We start from the raw sequence: 19826 nt of genomic DNA, 5'->3' as shown, positions 1-19826 counted from the left end.
AAAGTAGTAAATTTAAATTATTTACAAATAACGGTACAATAATAAAAAAATAAAAAAAAAATTCTCGCTCTCTTGTTTTTTTCATTTGTAGCGGTAGAAAAAAATGTAATCTCTCTAACTTTAGTCTTTGTAATATAATCTTTAACTAATATGATGCGAACTCAAACTTACATAGAAATAGAGATTCAAACTTGACTATGTTCCGGTCTATAACCTGACGAAGGTGATGACGTTGGAATTTGGCGCCTTATAGACTTATACGTTATAAACAATAACTGAAAGTCATGGGGGCCGCAGCTGAATGAACATTCACGACAAGGTGGCCTCAATTCATAAACCTCTCGCTACAGAAACTTTGAAATAAAAAGAAAAGACGCGCCAATCGTAGCTTCAAAAAGTTACGTGTACGTCGCCAAATCGGGCCACGTCATCGAGTGGGGCCCACTTGGAACGGACCGGCGAATGACAGTTGAAATTTAAACCCCCCCCCCTTTCTGTCTTCTCACTCTTGCTCTCTCCCCGCGCTTTTGATTGGACAAAATTTAAGGCTGCTCGGAATCCTCTCGCCGCCGGCCGAGTGGGAACCGGGAGGAGAGAGAGGTAAAGTGGGGGAGGAAAGGAATGGCGTCGTGGAATTCGATTCCGTTGGAAATCACATACGAAGTTCTGGGATGGGTGGCGTTCCTGAGTTGGACCGTCGGTGCCTACCCGCAAATCGTCTTAAATTTCCGCCGGAAAAGGTGATTGATTCCTGTATCTATTTTCTCGGGGATTCGATTCCGACCAAGATTTTGTCTTGTGAAATTCGAAATGGGTTTTTTCTTTTTAAATTTTTGGATGGTGAGTTTGAACATTTGAATTTCGGATTTCAGTGTTGTGGGGCTGAACTTCGATTTCGTGGTGCTGAATTTGACGAAGCAATCCGCCTATCTCATTTACAACGCCAGTCTTTACTTCAGCACGGCCGTCCAAAAGCAGTACCTTGAAAAGTACGGCAAAGAACAGGTTTGTTCTGTTCTGTTTTCCCTCTCCCTAACTACTTGTTCTTATGGTTGCTTTCATTCCAGCAGCTGTGTTCTCTGTTTTCAAACCCGGTCAGAGGCCATAGGATTGAAAATAATCCGAAATGACACAAAAATCGTTTCCAACCTGGGACTAAGCTAAATGACTTGTGGGCCCCACCAGGCCAAAACCAACCAATCAGGCCAACGGGTTGGCCATCTTCAGCCAGCCAGGCTACCTTTTTTTTTCGTACAGGGTTTATGATTTTTATTTTTGCCCAGCCTACTTTTTTTTGTTTTGGATTTTTTTTTATTTTCTAATTTTTTTCTACACCATTTCTCACATATTTTTCACATTCCATATTATCTTACCTTATTTTTTTTTAATTCTTCACATTCCATACTATAGCCATTTGGCCCTCAGTTGGAGATGATTTTTTGTCACAGGGATATGTTTGGCCTATGACCTTTTGGTCATTCGGTTGGAGATGATAAGAAATATAGCACTGCACTGTTCATTAAAATATTAATTTCTTGAAGGATCAGAGGCTAAAACTAGGCCTCTAGCCCTCCTTCGATTGGAGATGGCCTAAAGCTTCGGTTTTTTGTGTCGAAATTTACATTTTCACAATTGGGTAGGTTGTATTTTGGTTGATTAGCAAAGGGTTTAATCAGCTCAGCTTAAATGTTGACACTTGTAAGTTTATAGATTACATAACGAAAGCAATATGTATCCTTTAGATGAAGTTCGACAGATTTCGTTTACTTTAGGCCCTTAAGATTAGTGAAGTAAGGGGTACAATGAATTTCGAGGGTGAAAACTAATTTGTGTCTCAGAAAGCTGTCCTGATCCCTGTGTATTTCGGTTGACTAGAAAACGGTTTAATAAGTTAAAGTGTTCCTTTAACTTGATACAAGTTTTTGGATTACATAACAAATGTATTGTACGTATCGGTTTTAGACGCAACGTAATAGCTTTGGTTTATTTTGGACGCTTGGAGACTAGTGAGATATGGTACACTGGATTTCAAGGCCGTAAACAGATTTCTATCTCAGAAATATGTTCTGTGCCCTGTATTTCTGGTGTGTTTCGCTGTTTAGGCTTTCGGGCACATAAATATGGGACCAAGTAGAAATTCAAACTCCCAACTTGCGGCATCTGAAAGCCTAAACGATGAAAAGTTTGTGCACCTAATGGCAGGAAAGAGATTTAGTTGATAGATTATATATATATTTGGAAGTACTAATCTCTTCTTGTCCTATGATTGCAGATGATACCTGTTGCAGCAAATGATGTTGCTTTCTCTATTCATGCCGTTTTGATGACGGCAGTTACCCTGTGCCAAATTGCAATCTATGAAGTGTGTCTTGATCTTCTTTGCCTAGTTTAGATTTTAATCTGTGTTATACACTCACAATCCTGATGTCAGTCGCTCTGTCGCGGCAAGTTTCATATTTGACCTTTTGATGATGGCTTTATGCAGCGCGGAAATCAGAAGGTCTCCAAGATTTCCTTTGGAATTGTTGCTGCCGTGTGGTTAGGTGCTGCAGTTTGTGTTTTCTTAGCTCTGCCAACCCATTCCTGGCTTTGGTTGATCTCAATTTTCAAGTAAGATTTTTTTCCTTTATGTTTTTGTGCCTCAAATTTCATTGTATTGTCCGCGTAAATTATGATCGAGACTTGATGGAATGTCTGTAATGTGCATCCTCTCTGGTGACGGTTAATGGTTTTATCTTCTCAGTCGTCGTTATGCATAAACCAAACCACCGCCTTCCAAAGTACAATGATTTTTGTAGCAAAGCAGATGTCAAGATCTATTTACCTTCTGTTGCCTTGAAACTTTATTCAATTTATTTTGTTCATACGGCTTTGTTGTATTCAGCGATAGTTGGGTTTGTGTGAAGTTCTCGTTCTAAATTCATTTCATCTAATATTGTTGCAGCTCAATTCAAGTTTTTATGACAGTCATCAAATATATTCCCCAGGTTAGTATTGACTCCTATAATCCTTTTCAAATACTTCACATTCCGGTCCTCAATGCATTCGCTCCATTCAACATAGAGTATATAGATACGTAGGAACGAACAGTAAGCCTGTACTGATACAAAACTTTTTTCGAAGTATAGGCATCCATGAACTTCCTGCGGAAGAGCACAGATGGATTCAGCATTGGCAACATTTTACTTGACTTTTCCGGAGGGGTGGCTAATTATGCACAAATGGCCGTGCAGTCTATAGATCAAGGTTCATCATCTCTTCCTTAACCAATGATATATAGTTTCAGTTTGATAACATCGTTCCTTCGTGCTTAGTTTGTTTCTAACTTGTGCACCTTCCAGGTTCTTGGGTGAATTTCTATGGAAATATGGGAAAGACGCTGCTGTCTTTGGTATGGACTGATATATCAACATCTTGAACAAGTCGATTTGTTCCTCTTTCGTTAAATGATTTGTGCCTCTTTCTTATACGTGGACGGTTCTTACTGTTTCAGATATCTATATTCTTTGACCTTATATTCATGAATCAACACTTTGTGCTGTATCGCGGCAAGAGAGCATTGATCGCCCCTAAAATCATCAGTAAGGAGAGCACGGAACCACTTATCAAGTCTTCCGATGACCCAGTTTCCGAAAATGTATAAAGCTTCAAGCTCGGCTTGGCCTCTCAACGTGTAAGATATCAGCTTACATCTGGTATGTAAGATTCAGTAAGCCTTCGGTTGTCTCTTGTATTTTACTTTCTTTGTGTACAGGGAATAAGAAAAACAGTCATTTGGAGCGTCAAAAGAAGCCACGCTGTATGAACATTATGCAGTTCAACTATATGTAGCACAAATTTTACTGAACTCTTATTCTTTCGGGGTAAACTGAGAGCCGAAAACTTGGAACCCTAGTTATATACTAGATCGATGATAGCGATGTTCATCACTCTAGCGATTAAGTGACAGATTACCAAAGTAAGGAAGATTAAGGTTAGTTGTTAGTGCCACGAACATGATTTGTGGTTCCGTTTTTCTGTTTAATTGGTACAATCACGAGCTTGTTGCTTCTGTAGTAATAACCTATAAATAATGATTAAGTGAATAAACAATTCTGATAAGGTTGGGGGCTTAGTACAGTGGCACTATAAACAATTTCGATTTCGATTATATTGTGACACGACAAATTAGCCAGAAAAAAAAATTATTAATTTTTTTAATAGAATGAATAAATGTTGAGTAAGGTGCCATTCTACCGTCTAGTAGTAGAAATTAGACACACCTATCCGTACATATAAGTTTTATATATTAAATGTGGGACCCATCCACTTTTTTTTCTTTATTTTAATATTTGCTACTTATATAAGAGAATCATTCTTATAGCACTAAGATATTTCGACTTACAGTATAAGTTTGATTTCTATATATTGGTATCACACTCAATTTTTTAATTTTTTCATGAAAAGCCTGGAAGGCCTTAGAAAAAGAATCTCATTTATTATTTAAAAACAAATAATAAATAAATAATTTTAAAAAATAATAATAGTAAATGAGTTGTCAATTTTGGCAACGGCTTGCCCAACACGAATTATCCACCCATCAAACAATTCCGTGCTTCCCAAGTTCTCGTTTGCAGTGTATAAAAGAGAAGCAAAACTTCAACACCTCCATCATTTTCTTTTAGCCCACAACCCAATTTGTCAACAATGAAGAGAGATGGTCGCCAGCATGGGATGGTCCGGACACACCGGATCCTACCGGAGCCGTTGAACCCGAGACCGGCAACCCGACACGTCAACAAGTTCGAGTCTCCGCCCACGGCCGGATTGTTCACCAAGGTGCCAACCAAGCCCACCAACCACTCCAAGTTCACCGGCAAGTGCGGCAAGCCCAAGTGCACCGAGTGTCACATTCACCCGGCTTCCAAGGCCAAGGACAAGACCAAGGGCAACCGAAAGCTCAAGTCTTCCGACGTCGTTTCCAATCATCGGTTGGTCACTTGGCGGGTCGTGGACGGGCAACCCGGCTTGAATAGTCAATTGGGTTTGTCCGCCACGGGGTTGTTGGATCGTCTCTCTAGGGATTATGAGAATGACTATGATGATGGTGACGATGATCATGAAATCAATGGTTATGCAGTTGGATATTATGATAGAGATGATGATCGGACGGTGGAAAATAATGTTGATGATGTTGAGCATCATGGTGATTACGAAGAGATGGGTTTCTTTAATGTGGATTATGTGATTGATCATCAAATCGAGGAAGATGATGGTTGGTGCTTAGTGCCACAAACGTGATTAGTGGTTTAATTATTGTTTATTATCTTTTAATTATTGTTTCTTATTATATCATTGATGTACGAGTTATTGATAATGGTGAAAATTGTATTTCTTAATTTCGACTTACTTTTAAAGTATTTTTATATTTATTGGAGATTCTTGGATGTAGCCGATTGTGTATATTTATACGTTTGTTTCTCTCTCACTCGATTTATGGGTTCTCTTGAAATGTTTTGCTGCATTGTTATTTAAAGAGCGACTCCAAACCAATACAGTTTTCCGTTTTGCAAAGAGATGGTAGGGGGAGGAACGTCTATCTTCCGCAACATTACTCTTATTTTGCAAAGAGATTGTATTACTATACTGCTGGCATTCCTTTTTTGTTGGAGATAATGAAAGTTTTGATCATTCTGATCTTCCCAGGTTTTGATTTTATACTGCTGGCATTCATGTAATGTTGAAGAACTGGAAATTGCTATTTGCTGATTAGGACTCTGACCCGTTACGTATTTGCATTTGAGGACTAAAGTTCGAATTTTCCGTCAATTTTCTCGGCCCAAACAACAACAGCAAAGCCTAGTGGGGTCGGCTGTTCATTACCATAGGAATTTGACATGAAACGAAATGTCAGTTGTCGACTACCTGACTTCATCTCCTTCTCCTTTATCCGGACTTGAGACCGTCAATTTTCCCACCCAATTGACATAATAGAAGCTAAGAAGTAAGCTTATCAGTAAAGAAAGCATTTGTAGTTCTTATATGTTTACATGTTATAATTTTTTACAGATAGTCCCACTGTTATGGTGCTGGTAATTTTAACTTATATGTTTACTGAAACTTTCCTCATTCCTCACCTTCTGTTTTTATCTCCCTGATGAAGCTTTCGATTCATCTACGGAAACAGTTGCTTGTAATTGTATGAAATTCGAGTTTATAGGAGTTTTGTGCAGCCGTGCATTGAAATTTATGAGATTCTGAGTGGAAATTCCAGGTTTGCTGCTTTACAAAATTTCTACATTTCCTCGAGTTTAAACAAATCGTGGTACACGAATACTAGTTACAAACTACACTCTTCATACAAGAACGAATTTGCTCGCAATCTCTATGCATGTTTCTGTGTCTCAGGCAAACTCATTTCGGTATGCGGTGCAATCAAGACTATCTAAAAGTTGCTCGAAGCTTTGAGCAGGACCGATACTTCTCACTTCTGCTCCAACAGAAACTTGTGTTCAGGTTTAGGTTATCCAAGCTGAATATTTGGAGATTTATTCTCGCGAGTAGTCTTAATGGATCGTGAAATGAGTGAACGAGTTGGGGTTCGGTTATTCCTTCCTTGGCTAATGCTCTTGATTGAAGCTCCACTAGGAGGTCGAGGAGTCGAGCTCTCAACTGTGATTGGATTCTTTGACTGAGGAGTAACTGGAACCTGCAGGAAGAAAGCGGGGAAAATAACCAAACTTTAGAAAACGTTTAAGCTTTCGGTGAGGAGCATTTGAACTGGTTAAGGACAAACATTACCTTCTGTATCTCCTTCTTTGGTGATTTTCTGTCTTTGTAGAAATCAGGAAGTGGCCTGGCCTTGAAGCAAAGCGTTTGACGGTACTTTCCAATCTCTTTTTCTTCTTTCTCCTGCATGACCATAGCGATTAAGGTACTAATCGAAAGTTGTTGTAAATAAAACCAGTCTAGCTCTAGGTTTTAACAATTTGTACGGACTAAAATTACAGCGGATTGAAGAAGCTTGGTAATGAGAGAACAACCTTGAGTTTTCTTTGCGCCTGCACCTTTTGTTCCTCATTCGCATTAAACTTTTCTTCGAGCTTCTGTAAGCGGTGAACAAGAACATGACATCGATTAGAACTTTAACCACATATATAACTCTATCTCATAACATAGATATGATTAGAATTCAGGAACATATATAAAAAAGAAATAGGCAAACCCTTGCCTTCTTTCTACTTGCAGCTCTTTCTTCAGTTTTTAAGGTGAAAGGGGCCAATGAAAATGGGGACCTCGCCTTGTTTCTGCAGGCACTCAAAATCTTTGAACAACTGGCCAAATTGGGAGAAAGAAAATGATAAGAACTCAAAGTCCTAAACGAGCGGCGCTACGGGAGACCAACATAACCATTAATTCATATGTTTATGACTACATTTATCTTCTCTAGTTATTCTTAATACTTACATATGTACTCGGTAAATTGTGAACATTTCTTGATACTACACGTAAATTGTACAGGAAAGATGATAAAAGTTGAGGCACATACTCTGTACGGAGTGAACGCCATTTGGACACAGGAGTTTTGGTTCCACTGGCTGAGGGATCAAGTGGTGTTTTGGCCCTGTGATTCATGAAATCCATACGCAGAAACAGGATCAGACATGAATCATATATCGATTGGAAAACGGAACGCTTGCTGTTTTTCATACGATCAGTCTTACCTTCTCTTTTCTGAACATGGGGTGGTGGTGGAATGCTGGCGCACCTCATTCTTAGATACCTGCAGATTGAAAAATAAAACTTCAGAAGTTAGCGTGGCTAGCAAAGCTGCTAAGTTTCGGAGGCCATTTTGGCAAAATATTCACAGAAATTGGAAGGCACCTTAGTTGGAGTCCTCAGAGCAGTCGGGCAATCTTTCAATGTCTTGGAAGAACTAGCACCAGCTCTTGAGTTTTCAATCTTCCTGATGACGGTTGAAGTCAGCCTAGAAAGTTCCCTGATGGGTGTAAACCTGATCGACTTGTGAATTGATTTCGGAGTTGATTTCTTCTTGTCCTCCAGCTCTGCGGCCGGATATTTACGCAATGGAGTGATAATGTCATCCTTTCTGGAACAACTAGGAGCTGTGGATTTGGTTGGAGAAGATGGGACTTTGGGTGCTTTATGATATGTTAATGATGATTTGGAGGAAATAAAAGGTCTGGTTTTTTTCGTTTTCACTGGTGTCGAAGCTTCTTGATTCGAGCTGTAACTTTGCTGAAGCAACAATTAATGCAGGTTGTCAGCAACCTTCATAAGTCAATGAGTGTGAAAATTATCGGTTGTAAATCAAGATTTATACCTTCAACAGAGGCTTTTCGATCTGGGGTTTGCCGGTGAGCTCCATTTCGTTTACCTCCTTGTTGTTATCAGCACTTCGGCTCGAAAGTTCTACCTCAGCTGAATTCTCCACCAAAACTCGGTCTTCATGATCTACAGGGTGCACCTTGCTGCTTTCAAATTTTTCCATTTCAGTGTTTGCATTATAGTCATTGGTATATTTACCAAAGCATTCTTCTTCTCGATTTGGCTCGTAGACCTTCCCTTCCTCTTTCTCTTCCCTTTGCTCATCGACGAACACTTCAGAGGTTGAAATCCTCGTCCTTCGATCCCGACTTTCAGATTTGGTTTCGGGGGCATTTTCCAATGCAGCAGCAGCATTGGCATTGGCATTGGCACTGGCTTGTTCAAGCACCGCAGCGGCTCTTTGAGCAGCGATTTTCTTGTAATGTGCTTCAAAGAAAGCCTTTTTCTGCGCAACTGAACCCGGGCGGGAGTACCTCTCGGCCTCCTCCACATGCCGGTTGTGCGAGATTGTCGACCATTTATCCCAAGCTACGGACTCCGACACGAACCTCCCGAACGACACTGACTGCCCGAGAGCATGAATCGGGTTCCCCTGCGACAATTCAAAGTTCCCAGCTTTTTCACAACCAATTCTCAAAAACCGAATTCCAACAACTACCCAGCAAGTAAAAAGTGCTCTGCACATGGAAATTCAACCTTAAAAATCACAAAAAATAGAGACAAAAACCGAAGAACTGACCTCGTATGCGTCGTTGGGGATGCCGGAAGCATAGGAGAACGGCTGCATCAGACACGTCGATTCTCCCATGATTTCTGGTACGAATTCGATGTTGTCGTCCCAAAGATCCAAACTTTGAGGCAAAAAAACCAAACCCCTTATGTTTGTTTAACCAAATGTCGGATTTACGATTCGCATAAATCGTGAGGGTGGTCGTCGTCGTGGTCGTCTATTTCGAAATTTGAAATTTGAAATGAAAAGTGTCGTGGAAAAGTTGGGAGGGACCCCGGCAGGGCCGCAGAGAGAATTAGAGATTGAGATGAGACTTCGGATTATTGGTGCCAAAGCCAGAGTGACAAGTGGACGTCCGACTTTCCACTTCAAAAGACATGATATGAAACTAAATTTGAAAGTTAAATTTACAAACTAAAAGATGTCTCACCAATAAAAGTACGTTTATCAACGTTTAAGTAATAAATCAATCATCAACTGTCATGTCCTTTAGTTTTCAAAATTCATTCTCCCTAACATTACGCAATCTTTTTATAAATTCAAATCGTTTTCAGTTTTTCTTGTTTGTAGGACCCGCGTGTTCAATCCAACGATATTCCTCCAACATTCTAATTTTTTTGCTAATTTGAATTTCAAGTCCCCCTTCCCTCCGAGTCTAGTGTATGCTAAACTCTAGGTAGTATTAGACTAATGGTATGCTTTGAGGATCTTTGTATTAGATTCTTGATCATATAATGATTAAAAACTATTGGTCAAAAATTCTGGTATTAAGTTTAGAGCAAGTCCACCCCTAAGGACTTTGCGCCAACACCCAGCGCATTTATCCATTAAGTGAACATTAATAGACTTGAGTGAACAGTAATAGGCCAAGGCATCTCTACCCCTAAAAAAATGCGCTGGCACCCAGCGTATTTATTTGGTGTGTTTTTTTTTTTTTTAAGTTTATTTCGAATAAGATTTTTAACCAATTTCAGATAAAATTTCAAATAAACTTAAAAAAAAAACACACTAAAATAAAATTACATACCCATCAAATAAACTTAAAAAAAACACACTAAAATAAAATTACATAAACTCATCAAATAAACTATAAAAAAGAACACACTAAAATGAAATTACATAAACTCATCAAATACACTTTATTCTTCAACCACAAGCTTTTTGGTATTTTTTTTCACACAAAAAGTATATGAAAGCTTTGGTAGAAAGTGTAGAAAATATTGAAATGTGGTGTAAGGTGGAAGATGAGAGTTAGGTATTTATAGAAAAAAATAATAATTTTTTTTAAAATTTTATGTATTTTTTTAGTATTTATTATGTATTTTTTAATAAATTTTAATTTAGTTAATTAACGTGGACCGTTGATATGTGATCGGACGGTCTATTTTAAAAGTAAAATTTTAATTTTTTTTACCGTTGGAAATCCAACGGCTATGAGCATGCCACGTCGCTGATGGGATCCGGAGCACAAGTGGGTTGACAGCCCTGTTGGCCACTCGCGCCCAGGCGCGCTTGTCGTGCACGCGCCAACCAAATAGGCCGGCTTCTTGGTCTGTCAAAATTGGGCTGGCCTATTGCCTGGCATGGGCTGGGTGCCAGGCAACTTTGTGGGCTGGAGCAAATTCACTGAGGGCTGGGACATTTTGTTCCCGGTGGACTTGCTCTTATATCTTGAAGGAGCAAAAATTTTTCATGTTGTTACAAAAATTCAAGCTTGTGAGCTTATTCGCCCTTCCGGACCACATGGACAATATGACCTTTGGAGGCTATTTGTTTGACGCTTGCCAACTGCGTGAGGCGATGTGTCATGTTCATGGAGTAGGGTTTAGTAGAAATACTTAAGAGTTATTTTCCTCACCCATTATCATCAATCTTTGGAAGAATTAACAAACCACCCTTCATTTTGTTTAGGCAACTCTAACTTGTGTTTGGGCCCAAAATAACAGTTTGGGCCGAGGGAGGAATCACTTTTGGCCCGGGAAGACGTACGGCGAGAGGGTCATGGGGTGTTCAGCTCATGGGTTTCCAAGCCTAGGTCGGTTAAATCAGAGTGCAAGTCGAGTCCTAATACAATAGGGACCCTTGACGAGATCAGTAGAACTAGAAGGCGAATCCGGCTCAGTTAAGGACTAGATTCGTAGTCCTAGCAGAGATAGGACTGATCGAGGTAATCCGGAGAGGGAAACCTAGTTCAAATAGGATTGGAACTCGGGCTCGGTGTTCTGCTACTATAAATACAAGACATTCAGCAATGGAAAAGCCCCTGCAAATCAACATAAAAATTGCCCTGCGCAAACTCTCACAACTTGAGATCTTTTTCTTTTCTTTTTTCGCTGACACATCTTCCGTTGGCATCAACAGCACTGTGGAAGCAACCGGTGATATCTTAAGTCGGCATAGATAGCTCTGTCACCGTAGAGTCGGTCGATCTCGCAGTATCTTCCGTTGGCATCAACAGCACTGCGGCGAGAACGGTCGATTGCCTATCCAAGTCTCGGTCGAGAAGGGTTTTCGAATCCTTGTTGGTCGAGGTCATCTCATTAGCCTTCTCGGCGAGGTGAGGTGTTACAATTATTACATTCGGCACATTGTAAGCCGAATTCGGTTCGTGAACTTTGTAAGAAATAGCAGCCTTGTCTTCAGGCTCGAGAACCCAAGAGGCCGAGACGCGTTCCTTTCTCGGCCGCAATCGCAAGACGCAGAAGTCAGTAGCGCGACCCAACGCAGCATCATCAAATTTACTCCTCGGCCGAGCTTCGGCCGACGAGTTGGCACGCCCCGCAATCACCGAAGGACGTAGTTAGCTTAGAATATATTCGGCCTGCGCGCCACGTAGGCTTTGTAATTTCTAGGGTCAACATTTTGGCACGCCCGGTGGGACCCAGTGCTAAACTACAAAGTTCATGCCAATTGAAACACGATCGGTAAAAAAGAAAACAGCTATGGGAAAGTCGACAGCCGATTTACCGAGTCAGAGCATAGGACAGAGTGTGCCACAGGCGCAGAATCCCCTTAGCGTTGGTACACCTGAGTCCACGAGCGCGACTCGCCGAGAGAGAGAACTTAATCTCGGCGGTCAACTCTGTGGTTTAGAGATCCCTAACAGAAACACGTGCGTTCTCAATGAAGGGATAATAGAGGAATGTGACGAGGATGGTGGTGAAGGATCAGACCCACCAACGAGGTCGTTTCTCCGAAAGCGACTGGACGAGCAGTCTCGGTCAGTCGAGCAGACGTTCAGTCGAGGCATTGACAAGCTGCATGACGCGATACTCAGTGCCAATGATCGGCAAACCAAGCTGCTCGAAATGCTGGTTAGCCAAGTTGGTGGCAGCAGGCCTTTCGATCTTCGCCAACCTTGTTTGCCAGAAAACAACCCGGCACCGATTGTACCGGCCGGGCCTATTCCTGCCCTGCTCAAACCAATTAACTTGGAGAAAGGAGGAGGGTCGAATAGTAGGTCAGACGGGACCGACCAGAGGGTCGAAGCAACACCTGTTGATATGACCGAAGTTCAGCGGATGATTGACCCGGCCATGAAGAAAGGGCCGAAGTTTCCTAAGTTTATTCATCCGTACCCAGCTTACGTGGAATCGTTTGGGTACCCGAAGGGTTTCAAGATCCCAGATTTTAGTCTTTTTGCCGGTGAATCGTCTTTATCTTCGTTGGAGCACGTGGCTCGTTTCACTGCGCAATGCGGAGATGTCAATAGTGACTTTCATAAGTTACGGCTATTCAATTTCTCATTGACCGGCTCGGCATTTGCTTGGTACATTAATCTACCCCCCAATTCCGTCCAGAACTGGGAAGAGTTGGTCGAGAAGTTCCATGAGCAGTTTTATCGACCAGGGATGGAGATGTCAGTTTCTTCATTAGCAAGGATGGCTCAGGCATCTGATGAATCACCAATGGACTATCTCACTAGGTTCAAATCGGCCCGGAATTGGTGCCGAGTGCCCTTACCCGAAGTCGAATTCGTCAGGCTTGCTTTGAATGGCCTCGACGTCGAATATAAAAAGAAATTCCTGGGGGCAAACTTTCGGGACATGTATGAATTAGCCCAGCATGTTGAACAGTACGACTACTTGCTCCGTGAGGAGAAGGTTTCGAAAACGCCATCTCGGGGGACGTTGTACAAAAATCCTACTGTCAGCTATGCGTCAACTGAGGATGAATGCGTCAGTGTGGATGCGGCCGAGATAGTAATAGATAAGCCATACGTTTGTAAGGCATTAACTCAGGTTGATTCTAGAGAAGTCAAAAGTCGCTCGGCCGCTGAAGGAGTGTTGAAACCATCAAAGGTCTATACTTTTGATATTACCAAGGCTGACGCGATCTTCGACCAACTGTTATCCGCAAGAATTATCAAGCTTCGGCCCGGTCACAACATTCCTAAGGCCGAAGAGCTTAAAAGGAAGGTGTATTGCAAATACCACAATTCAAGCAAACATACGACAAACAATTGTGTCGTGTTTCGCGACAACGTTCAAAACTGGATTGATAATGGCAAACTGAAATTCCCCGAAAAAAAGATGAGTGTGGATACTGATCCATTCCCCACGGCAACAGTAAACATGGTCGACGCGTACCTACCCAAGGACAAAGGGAAAGGCAAGGCTAAAGTGGTTGAGACATAACGCCCGCGGAATCAGAATGTTCGGCCACGGTTCATGGCCGATTTTCGTTCAAATAAACCACCTACGGCTTTAACGGGACCCGCTATTGTCAAATCTATGATGGATTATAGTACTGATGAAGATAGTGGAACGGCGGTTTTGTGCAGGAAATGTAGAGCGAAGGTCGACAGTGAATCAGAGGAGAAGCCTTCTTCGGAGCCTGTGGCCGCAACTCGGCAAAAGGTAGCCAATGAAGGCCACCATCACGGGGTTTTTGAGAGGCTCGGTCCTAAAGTACGGATGGAAGATACACCCCCGGTCAGGCGGCGCCTTGATTTTGATGCTTCATTTTATGACGATGATTACTATAAGCGTAATTCTAGCAGTTCAGGATCATCACGGAGTCAAAAGACCTTCAAGCCTCCCGAGCCTAGAGATCAACGTTGGTATACATACCATTCTTCGAAGGGCGTTTACACTGCGTTGTCCAAATCTCAGAAACGCCGGCATCAACGGATAGATTGCATGGCTCGCCGACAAGCAGCCCAAGAAACTTCGGCCCCTAAGTGGCGACCGAAGGATACAGTTGCCACTAATGAAAAGCGACCACCTCCACCAATTATGACAGAGTTGGCTCAGGGGAAACGGCTGGTTGATCAAGACGTCGAGACCATGTTTGAAGAAGCTGATAAGCGGATCAAACTTCTCATTCGACCAGGGGAAATGAAGGCACGTGTTGAACATTTCAGGCAAAAGGCCGAAAACAAATTATCCCCGCTAGCTATACAAGAGCCTTTGGTCAAAATTCGACGGAATTTGCACCCCCCGTTCCTTGGGGAGTCTTTGGAGTATATGCGAGAATTTCATAAGGAACATTCGGCCAACGATTTGTATGGTTTGCCGAAGGCATGTCAGGACACCATTGATCTTGTCTTGACTTGTCCGGATGCTGAGCGGATCATCCAGAAGACCTCAGATCCAGGATTGAAAGCAAGGTTCCAGCACATACGAGAAGCTCGTGTCTTTGGATTTGAAGTTGACCCGTATACCGATATCGATGTCGCTGACCTTCCTTTCTCGCTAGAGGACCTTCAGTATTTACGGTATCACTTTGAAGTATTTTCGGCGGTTTCTCTCTTCGGCCTTACGACCGATGAAATCGCCCGTATTGCCCGTCTGGATGCTTATCTCGACACTAGGGATGCTCGGCTACACTACCAGGAGCAGGTTCAGGTCTTGACCCCAAGCTCATTGTCAATCTCGACCTTACCTGAGGCGGTCACGCAGAGCCAACAAGTGGCCGAAGCAGCTCCGCCGAGTGACATTATTGAAGGGACGGAAGAATCTCGTTGTCCGACTCTGACGACAACTGAGTCCGTAGTCGCTAACCAACCGAACGAGGAGGGTCTCGACCAAATGGGCCCGTCAGTCCTGGATAATATGGAAATTAGTATGGTTCATGTATTACCTGCCGATTTTCAATCAAGCACGGCTCAACCAAATTTCCTCGATGGAGATGTGGTTGTCGAGGAACCTGGCCATGTTGATTTTATATCGATTGCTGAAGGCGAGTCAACAGCAAAAGATGATAGTCTAAAGGCCGCTTTGGCCGAATTGTTCCCTCGTTTATCATCGGCCAAGCTTCACCATTTAAAGCCATTGTATGTAACGGCACACATCGAGGGATATCCGGTTTCTAAAGTTTTTGTCGATTGTGGAGCTACTGTCAATATCATGCCCCTGAACATCATGAAGGCCTTACGCCGTTCAAATGACGAGCTTATTCCGTCAGGGATCACAATGAGTAGTTTCGTCGGCGATAAATCCCACACCAAAGGTGTGCTTCCGTTAACTGTGAATATTGCCGGTCGCACCCATATGACCGCCTTTTTCGTGGTTGATTCCAAAACCGAGTATAATGCACTGCTCGGCCGAGATTGGATTCATCAAACCAGTTGTATTCCTTCCTCATTGTACCAAGTGCTTGTCTTTTGGGACGGCAAATCGGTCACTGTTCATCCGGCCGATAGCCAGCCCTTCGAAGCCAACATGATTCAAGCACGGTATTATGACGATCACGTCGGCTATATTATGTTGCAAGGCTTCAATGAAGAGGGACGGCCGACTCGGATTTCCGTTCAGAAAGCTATCGAGGTTGGTGCCGAGACTGTCCAGCAGGATTCGGCAAGACTCGGATTAGCTAACTTTCTCCCCGAAGCCGATGTTTGACACCGATCGGGAAGCACGCAGGGCCGCGGTTTCATTTACTATGGAACGACTGCTGGCCCATTGGTATACGATATCTAAACAACCAAATTCAGGCGTCAACCTCGTCGAGTTCCTTGCTGAGGGAGATAATGGGCCTGCATTATCTTTTGATAAAATTCGAGCCGCCCCGGCCGAACTCGAAGATCATCGGCCCCTTGTTAAGGACCCTTTGGAAGAAATTAATGTTGGGACGGCCGATGACCCACGACTTTTGTTTATTAGTGCGTTACTTCCTCAACAAATGAAGGACGAGTTGCGGGCCTTGCTTACGGAATTCAAAGATTGTTTTGCTTGGAGTTATCATGAAATGCCCGGCTTAGATCGTGCTTTAGTCGAGCATGAATTACGTATTAAGCCCGGATTCAAGCCTTTCCGTCAGCCACCTCGTCGATTCTCGACCGAAGTACAACTCAGTGTTAAGGACGAACTAGTTCGGCTTTTGAAAGCCGGGTTCATTCGGACAGCTCGATATGTCGAGTGGTTGGCGAATATTGTTCCTGTATTAAAGAAAAGTGGTGCATTGCGCATCTGCACCGATTTTCGCAATCTGAATCTGGCAACGCCCAAAGATGAGTATACAATGCCGATTTCAGATCTGTTAATCGATGCCGCGGCGAATCATGCGATCTTATCTTTTATGGATGGACATGCCAGATACAACCAAATATTTATTGCCGAAGCCGATGTGCACAAAACTGCTTTCCGTTGCCCGGGGGCACTCGGCACTTACGAATGGGTTGTCATGCCATTCGGCCTCAAGAATGCCGGCGCCACGTACCAACGGGCGATGAACACCATCTTCCATGATTTAATTGGCACCTTCGTCGAAGTTTATATCGACGATGTTGTCGTCAAATCTAAACGCCGACAGACACATCTGGACGATCTCCGACAGGCTTTCCTCCGTATGCGTCAGCACAACCTCAAGATGAATCCTGCCAAGTGTGCCTTCGGTGTATCGGCCGGGAATTTTCTTGGTTTCCTCGTACATCATCGTGGGATTGAAGTCGATGAGAATAAGGCACGCGCAATCATCACCGCCCCACCCCCAACAACGAAGAAACAATTACAGTCCTTACTCGGCCAGATCAATTTTTTACGCCGATTTATTGCTAATTCGGCAGGTAAAATGAAAGCATTTTCCACACTTTTGAAGCTCAAGGACTCCGATAAGTTCATGTGGAATGAGGAGCACCAGGCGGCGTTCACGCAGATCAAGGTTTCCCTTACAAACCCACCTGTCCTGGTCCCTCTTCCGCGCGGTAAGCCTCTCAAGCTGTACATTTTGGCGGCCGACGAGTCCATCGGTTGCCTCCTCGCGCAAGACAACGATGCCGGCCGGGAATAGGCTATCTTCTACCTCAGCCGTAATCTGAGTCCTCCGGAGATCAATTATTCCGCCGTTGAGAAGCTCTGTCTCGCCGTGTTCTTCGCTGCATCCAAGCTTCGGCAATACATGCTCCCGTCGGTCACCCAAGTCATTGCCCAGACCGACGTTATCCGGTACATGCTTACCCGGCCAATTGTGAAGGGCCGAATTGGGAAATGGACGATGGCGTTGTCCGAGTTTAGTTTGCAATACGTGCCGTAAAAAGCTGTGAAAGGACAGGCGTTGGCCGATTTCCTTGCCCAGCACCCTTCGCCTTACGATTTCGGGGGTGCTGATGTCGAGATTGGCATGGTGGTGACCCGCGACAACTATTGGACGATGTATTTCGATGGTTCCAGTACTTCGTCCTCGGCCGGCGCAGGCATCGTCATTCAGTCTCCTCACAACGATCGTTGGTATTTTTCGCTCAAATTGGATTTCGACTGCACCAATAATCAGGCCGAATACGAGGCTCTGGTCATTGGTCTAGGCCTCCTTCTTGACCTACATGCCACTCGTGTCCTCGTCCTCGGGGATTCTGAACTAGTAATTAACCAAATTAATGGGTCTTTTCGCTGCATGAGTTGTACTCTGGCGCCTTACCACATGGTCGCCAGCTATTTGGCCGAGTCCTTTGACGGTATTACATTCGAGCATGTTTCTCGGGTTCATAATACCGACGCAGACGAGTTGGCTCAAATCGCCTCCGGTGCACAACTCCTGGGGGGCAAGCTAGGCCAGGAGATACCAATATTACAACAATTATACCCGGCCTTGGTTGATCAGCAAATCCTCCGTCGAGACAATGTAATACGTACCAGGGTCATGTCCTTGCCTTCGTTGTTAGATCGGCAGGACCAGGACTCTATAGAAATTTGCGCGGCCGAGGCAGTACCAGATGATTGGAGAAAGCCCATTATGCAGTACCTTGACAATCCTAACGGAAAACACAGTCGCAGGACACGGGCTCACGCCACGAACTATGTCACGTACCAGAGCGAGTTGTACCGAAAGGGCGAAGATGGTTTGTTATTGCTATGCCTCGGCCCTCAAGAGAGTGCTCGAGCGATCGCAGAGGTTCATGAAGGGGTATGCGAAGCTCACCAGTCTGGACGAAAAATGCGATGGCTACTCCGACGACACGGTTATTTTTGGCCGAGAATACTGAAAGATTGTATCGAGTTTGCACGAGGATGCGTGCAGTGCCAAATCCATGGGCCTATACAAAGGGTCCCGGCCGAATCGCTACATTCGGTCATTAAGCCATGGCCGTTTAGAGGATGGGCCATGGACGTAATTGGCAAAATCACGCCGACTTCTGGAGCTGCTAAGCATGCATGGATAATAGTCGCAACTGATTACTTTACTAAGTGGGTCGAAGCAAAATCATATGCCGAGCTAACATCTAAAGAAGTTTGCGATTTCGTGGAGGAACACATTGTGACCCGGTTCGGTGTGCCAGAAACGATCATAACCGACAATGGAACAATCTTCACAGCCGAAAGGTTTAAGGAATACACGGCCAATTTGAAAATTCGGCTGGAACAGTCCACACCGTATTATCCACAGGCGAATGGGCAGGCCGAGGCAAGTAATAAAGTGTTGATTGGCATCCTCGAAAAAATAATAAAAGAAAGGCCTGGCATGTGGCATTTGAAGTTGAACGAGGCATTATGGGCATACCGAACGTCGCCCCGGTCGGCGACTGCAACAACCCCGTACGCATTGACTTATGGACACGATGCGGTGCTACCAGTCGAGTTGAGCATAAATTCGTTGCGATTAATTGAACAAAGTAGTTTGTTTAGCGCCGAATATAATCAGTCCATGAGACAGGAACTAGAAGATTTGGAAGAGGCGCGACTTGACGCTTATAACTTACTGGTGGCACAGAAACAGATTGCCGAGCGAGCCTATAATCAAAAGGTACGACAGAAAACGTTCGGCGAGGGTGAATTGGTGTGGCAAACGGTGTTGCCCGTAGGAATAAAAGATCCTAGGTTCGGCAAGTGGTCGCCGAATTGGGAAGGGCCGTTCATTGTGCATAAGGTATACGGCAAAGGGGCGTATCATCTTAAAGACCGGACTGGAGTAGTTCACAAATTACCAATTAATGGGAAGTTCTTGAAGAAATACTATCCGGTCACATGGGAAATGCGTGAATAAAAAAAATTGTTGTAGAAAAAGTCATTCCATTAAAATTGACAGGTATTACAAAAATGAGTAGGTCGAATACATTCAAGGAGACGAGGGAAGAAGAGTGCTGAGCAGAGCTTTCAACTCTAACCACCGCATGTCGGCCATGATGACTTCGGCTTGCCGATTCTTTTTGTCCAGCCTCAGGCGCTCGACCCGTTTTTTGGCCGCCGCATACTCAGTTAGGCGATCCTTCCCGCCTGACTCGAAGTCCCTCGCAAGCTCAGAAGCAATGACCGACCGGCGTTTTGCTAGTTCGGCCATCTGACGGTCGAGCTCGGCTAACGCTTCTCCTTTTGCCCGTAGATCGTCAATCTTC

The 19826-nt window shown here is 43.7% G+C and overlaps 4 protein-coding genes across 5 annotated transcripts; 3 read left to right on the top strand and 1 right to left on the bottom strand.

Annotated features, from left to right (window-relative positions):
* The first annotated feature begins 502 nt into the window (after positions 1-502).
* On the top strand, positions 503-3847 carry LOC103428999 (cystinosin homolog). Its single transcript, XM_070827367.1, has 9 exons — positions 503-740; positions 873-1005; positions 2273-2362; positions 2486-2610; positions 2945-2987; positions 3129-3246; positions 3342-3391; positions 3494-3673; positions 3755-3847. Exons 1-8 carry the CDS (start codon positions 622-624, stop codon positions 3641-3643), a joined length of 828 nt encoding a protein of 275 aa, XP_070683468.1. The 5' UTR covers positions 503-621; the 3' UTR covers positions 3644-3673; positions 3755-3847.
* Positions 3848-4616: 769 nt separating this feature from the next.
* Positions 4617-5378, top strand: LOC103421459 (uncharacterized). The gene has a single exon (XM_008359499.4). It carries the CDS (start codon positions 4687-4689, stop codon positions 5278-5280), a length of 594 nt encoding a protein of 197 aa, XP_008357721.3. The 5' UTR covers positions 4617-4686; the 3' UTR covers positions 5281-5378.
* An 876-nt stretch (positions 5379-6254) lies between these two features.
* LOC103421460 (protein WVD2-like 7) lies at positions 6255-9424 on the bottom strand. 2 transcript variants are annotated; one of them, XM_008359500.4, is made up of 9 exons: positions 9068-9424; positions 8324-8920; positions 7864-8238; positions 7704-7762; positions 7529-7603; positions 7211-7313; positions 7023-7085; positions 6781-6891; positions 6255-6688 (listed from the first exon to the last, which is right to left on the bottom strand). In XM_008359500.4, exons 1-9 carry the CDS (start codon positions 9134-9136, stop codon positions 6503-6505), a joined length of 1638 nt encoding a protein of 545 aa, XP_008357722.3. In that variant the 5' UTR covers positions 9137-9424; the 3' UTR covers positions 6255-6502. The 2 variants fall into 2 exon arrangements, with proteins under 2 accessions (XP_008357722.3, XP_070683467.1); XM_070827366.1 differs by having other exon boundaries at positions 7211-7286; positions 9068-9403.
* Positions 9425-12561: 3137 nt separating this feature from the next.
* LOC139188073 (uncharacterized) lies at positions 12562-13695 on the top strand. Its single transcript, XM_070805105.1, has one exon. The coding sequence runs from the start codon at positions 12562-12564 to the stop codon at positions 13693-13695; it is 1134 nt and encodes a 377-aa protein (XP_070661206.1).
* The last annotated feature ends 6131 nt before the right edge of the window (positions 13696-19826 follow it).

Source organism: Malus domestica, chromosome 09 (assembly GCF_042453785.1).
Source record: "Malus domestica chromosome 09, GDT2T_hap1".
NCBI classification, from domain to species: domain Eukaryota; kingdom Viridiplantae; phylum Streptophyta; class Magnoliopsida; order Rosales; family Rosaceae; genus Malus; species Malus domestica.
This window is presented reverse-complemented; position numbering and strand designations above follow the sequence as displayed.